Genomic DNA, 4148 nt, shown 5'->3' with positions numbered 1-4148 from the left:
AGAATAATACAACCAGGCGGGAGGTATTTGGGGAAAAAAAAAAGGGGGGGGGGAGGGGAAGTGGGGGATTTATTCGGAAATACATTTTTAAGAGATACTTCACCTCCCAGATCCGTTATCAATGTGCATCGGACACGACGATACGATACGAACGAACAAAGAAAAACCACGTTCTGTACAGAGCTCTAAAATGAGCCGCGATATCTTACAGGAGCGGCGCGGCCGAGAGGGGCCCGATCCTGCAGCCCCCCCACCCCCACCCCCTCACCCCACCTCGGGGCGGCTCTGGCGGACGCGCGGTGCCAACGAGCGGCCCCGGGGCCCCGCGCACGGCCGCGGCTCCGCACCGCAGCGCTCAGCTGCGGCTCCGCGCCGCTCAGAAGTCCTGCCGCGGGGTGTGCGTCAGGCTGTGCCGCCGTAGATCACAGTTTCGCCTGAACACTTTGCCGCACCGCTCACAGTTGTAGGGCTTGATGTCTGTATGGGTAAGAAGGTGAGTTTTCAGGTTACTTCTCTGATTAAAGGTTCTTCCACATGTGGGGCATTTGTGTGGAGATTCCTGTTCAGATTTGAAGCAAGCAAAGGATTAATCCTTTACAAACTACCTGACTTCGCGCAGCACTGCGCTTCTCGCTATCACACAACGCACGGCTGAAACGTCGGGAACCGAACCCGGCCCCGCTCCGCGCCGCGCCGCGCTCCCGACAACGAAACCCGCCCCGAAGCAGCGGCGCGGAGAGCGCCCGAAGCGCGGCTCTATCCCCCACCCGCCCGGCTCCCGCGGAGCCCCTTCCCGTCCCCGAGGCAGCGCCGGGCCGGAGGCACCGCGCGGAGCAGGGCGGGCGGCGCGGGGCTCACCTGCATGTGCAGCGTTTTGTGGACCGCCAGGGTCCTGGACTGGCAGAAGCCCTTCCCGCACTCCTGGCACTTGAAGGGTTTCTCTTTGGAATGGATGTACCTGCAAGGCAAGCGCGGGCTGAGCGCCGGGCCGTGCTCCCCGACCCTCCTCTCCCGCCCGACGTGCGGCACTCGCGGCACCCGCAGCACCCGCACACCGCCCCGCTTCCCCGCCCGGGGCCGTACGGAGCCGTGAGGCCGGCGGGAGCCCGCCCCGCCGCCCGCGGGGCTCCGAGCAGAACCGGGGCTCCCGCTTCCCGCCCGGTGGGGCTCTGAGCATAGCCGGGGCTCCCGCACGGTTCACCCCGGGGCTCCGACGAGAACCGGGGCTCCCGTCTGCCCGGCTCCGAGGAGGACGGAGGCTCCCGCCGCCCGCCCCGCGGGGCTCCGAGCGGAGCCGCTCCCTCCGCCCCTCGGCCCCCCGCCCACCCACCGGTGGTCCCGCAGGTGGTCCTGCCGCCGGAACGCTTTGTGGCAGATGTCGCAGGTGTAAGGCCGCTCGTCCGTGTGGGTCCGCTCGTGGATGAGCAGGTTGTAGGACTTGGTGAAGTGGCGGCCGCAGAACTTGCAGATGAACTCCTTTTTCGTCTTGGAGGGCAGGCGGCCCCGCGAGGGCTTCCTGTCCGGGGACAGCTTGCTGAGCCCCGAGAGGGGCGACGGCAGTCCGGGGCCCAGCTTGCCCAGCTCCCCCGCCTTCGGGGGGTCCTCCTGCGTGGCGGCCGCCGCCAGGTTGGCGAAGTCGAAGCGGGGCCGCTCCTTGTGCAGCGCCGGGAGGACGTGGGCCGCGGCGCCCTGCTTGGGGTGGAAGAGGTGCGCGGCGAAGGGCAGCGCGGGGAAGGGGAAGCGCGAGTCCACCAGGCCCTGCGCGGCCGCCATCTCCGTGAGGGCGGAGCGGGCGATCTCGTGCACGCCGGGGTAGCCCAACGTCCAGTGGTTCATGTGCATGGTTTGCACGGCGCTCAGCCCGTACAGCCCCTGCAGCTGGTCCACGGCCGCGGGGAAGGTGTTGACGGCCTGGAGGAAGGAGTAGTTGGTGAGCTGCAGGGACGGGTGCAGCGGGATGGGCGCCGGCAGCGCCTTGCTGCCCATCGTGGCGGGGCTCCGCGGAGCCGTCGGCGCGGGGCGAGGTCCTGAGGGAGAGGAGAGAGCGGGAGAGCGTCAGCGCGGGCAGCGCGAAACGAAAGCGGGGGGGAAAGAGAGAAAAACGAAAACATTCCCCCCTAAAACGCCCCCTCTCGCGAAAATAAAAATAAAACCTTTTTTTTTTTTTTTTAAATCCCCCAATCTTCGGGCAAAACAATTTAAAAATAAATAAACCCTTGAGGTTCGTGCAGAAGCGCTCGCGGAGCGCGGATCGGGACGCGCGGACGGGGCCGTTCCGCTCCCCGCGGCCGCAGCGCGTTGCCCCGCTCCTCGCAGCCCCGACCCCGGCGCAGCCCCAGGGCCGACCCCGGGGGGCGGCGGGCGCTGCTCCCCGCGCGGTGCTTATTTTTCTTCCTTCGGCACCAGGTCATTTGTCAAGATAATCGAGGGGGAGAAAAGCAGCTCCTGCCCCACACGCACGCACACCTCCCACCCTCGCCCCCCCGCCCGCAGGTCCTAAATAAATCCACTTTGCGCTCAGATCCCTTCCAGATGGCCGCGGCCGCCCCACACAGCCCGGCTCGAGGCCTCCCTCCCGGCAGCCCCGCGGCGGGCAGCGCGCTCAGCCCTCGGACGGCCCCAGCGGGGTCCGGGGCCGTGCGTACTGAGGGGCTCCTGTCCCCGGCGGCCGCCCCGAGCCGGGGAACGGCGTTCCCCTCCGCAGAGAGCGGAAAGCAGTGACGGGGCCTGTGTGCAGCGGGGCCGAGGGCTCCTCCTGGGAGCAGGGCGGAGGGCAACGCGTGGCTTCCAAAAATAAAACGTAAAAAATCGTTATAAAAATCATTATTAAAATGATTATAAAAATAATTATTAAAAAACAATTACAAAATAGCGATAAGGAATAAAAAACAAAATTTAAAAATACAAACCAACCCTCAGACTCAGCAGCACATACAGGAAGCGCTCCGAGCGCGCAGCCCGCAGCCCGACCCCGCGCACACACGGCCCGGGGGAGCGATGTCGCTCTGTCCCCACTCTGTCCCTTCTCTGTCCCCGCTGCCCTCGCCGGCTCCGTTCGGCCCCGAGCACTCCGCTCCCCGCTCCGTTTTCGTTCCCTTCGGGCCGCGGTTCGACGCTGCCGCCCGGCTTCTCTCGTTCGCTCCCGTATCGGGACCGCGAGCGGTGGGATCGGTACGGCCGCTCTACAGAGCCGCTCCGTTTTTCAGAATTTTTTGGAAGAGTGGTTATAAACGGAATTCATTTTTAAAGATGACTTTTAAAGATGTCTTTTAGAGATATCGCAGCGTTGGCTCCTATTCTCTTTCTTCCGCACAACTCAACGCGGAGTGGGGAAAATCCCTCCCGGCTGCGGCGGCTCCCGGGCCGATGCGAAGTCTCTGGGGCCGTGCTCCGGGGCCAGGACCCGGCTCGGGCACAGCGCTGCGGGGGGGTCCGGCCCGGTGCCCCTCGGCCCCGCGCCTTGGGTGCCGGGGGTCGAGCCCGCCGCTAGTCCACAGCACTTCCAACCCAATTCCCGTTGTTGTAACGCCGAAAGTTTTCGATCTGCACCCTTCGCCTGAACCACGGTACACGTATCGCTGTTTGTCCTCGGAGGGACCTTTATTAAACCCAATCAAAACGGCCCGCAAACGGGATTTTAAGGTTACTTTCAACGAGGTGAGGGGGGAAAAGCCGACCCAAAACGGATGTTCCTTAAACCTTGGCACTTCCTTTTCCCTTTCCCGCACGGCGCGCACCGGCCGAGTCCCGCCGCCCCACGCCCGCTCCCCACCTGCCCGCACGGCCCTTCCGACCGGATCCCTTCGGGCCCGGATCCCACTCTCCGCCACCACCCCCAGAGCGCGGCCCTCCACCGCCGGGCTCAGCGCGGAGCGGGGCCCCTTCCCGGCCCGTGGAAAACTCACGGGCAAAGCCCTCCTCGCGCACTGTCGGGCTGCGGGACCCGGGGACGGAAGGAGGGGACCCCGCGTTGAGCCGCGAACTGAAAGCGACCCCGCGCCGACGGGCAGCGCTCACGTACCGCAGCGGGCAGCTCCTGCCGGGCCTCCGGCACCTTCACGGGGACATTAGATCCACAGCGGGGCCGCTCAGCGAGCCCGGGGCATGACGGGGAGGGCCGGGCAGGGCCGGGCCGGGCCGGGCCGGGC

At 65.9% G+C, this 4148-nt stretch overlaps 1 protein-coding gene across 2 annotated transcripts; it reads right to left on the bottom strand.

Moving 5' to 3' along the window:
* Positions 266-4148, bottom strand: OSR2 (odd-skipped related transciption factor 2). Of its 2 annotated transcripts, none has more exons than XM_021388768.1 (4): positions 4022-4148; positions 1331-2027; positions 859-958; positions 266-559 (listed from the first exon to the last, which is right to left on the bottom strand). In XM_021388768.1, exons 2-4 carry the CDS (start codon positions 1984-1986, stop codon positions 377-379), a joined length of 939 nt encoding a protein of 312 aa, XP_021244443.1. In that variant the 5' UTR covers positions 1987-2027; positions 4022-4148; the 3' UTR covers positions 266-376. The 2 variants fall into 2 exon arrangements, with proteins under 2 accessions (XP_021244443.1, XP_021244444.1); XM_021388769.1 differs by having other exon boundaries at positions 270-477.

The sequence above is a fragment of the Numida meleagris genome, chromosome 2 (assembly GCF_002078875.1).
Source record: "Numida meleagris isolate 19003 breed g44 Domestic line chromosome 2, NumMel1.0, whole genome shotgun sequence".
NCBI classification, from domain to species: domain Eukaryota; kingdom Metazoa; phylum Chordata; class Aves; order Galliformes; family Numididae; genus Numida; species Numida meleagris.
The sequence above is the reverse complement of the archived record's forward strand: the minus strand, read 5'-3'. Positions and strand labels throughout refer to the sequence as shown.

What these genes read in the sequence shown, in the direction of transcription:
- OSR2 (XM_021388768.1), bottom strand. Translation starts at nt 1,986, where the DNA reads ATGGGCAGCAAGGCGCTGCCGGCGCCCATCCCGCTGCACCCGTCCCTG. An exon ending in GACCACCTGCGGGACCACCG is followed by an intron (nt 959 to 1,330) that starts GTGGGTGGGCGG and finishes CTTGCCTTGCAG; the next exon opens with GTACATCCATTCCAAAGAGA. An exon ending in ACAAAACGCTGCACATGCAG is followed by an intron (nt 560 to 858) that starts GTGAGCCCCGCG and finishes AAATCTGAACAG; the next exon opens with GAATCTCCACACAAATGCCC.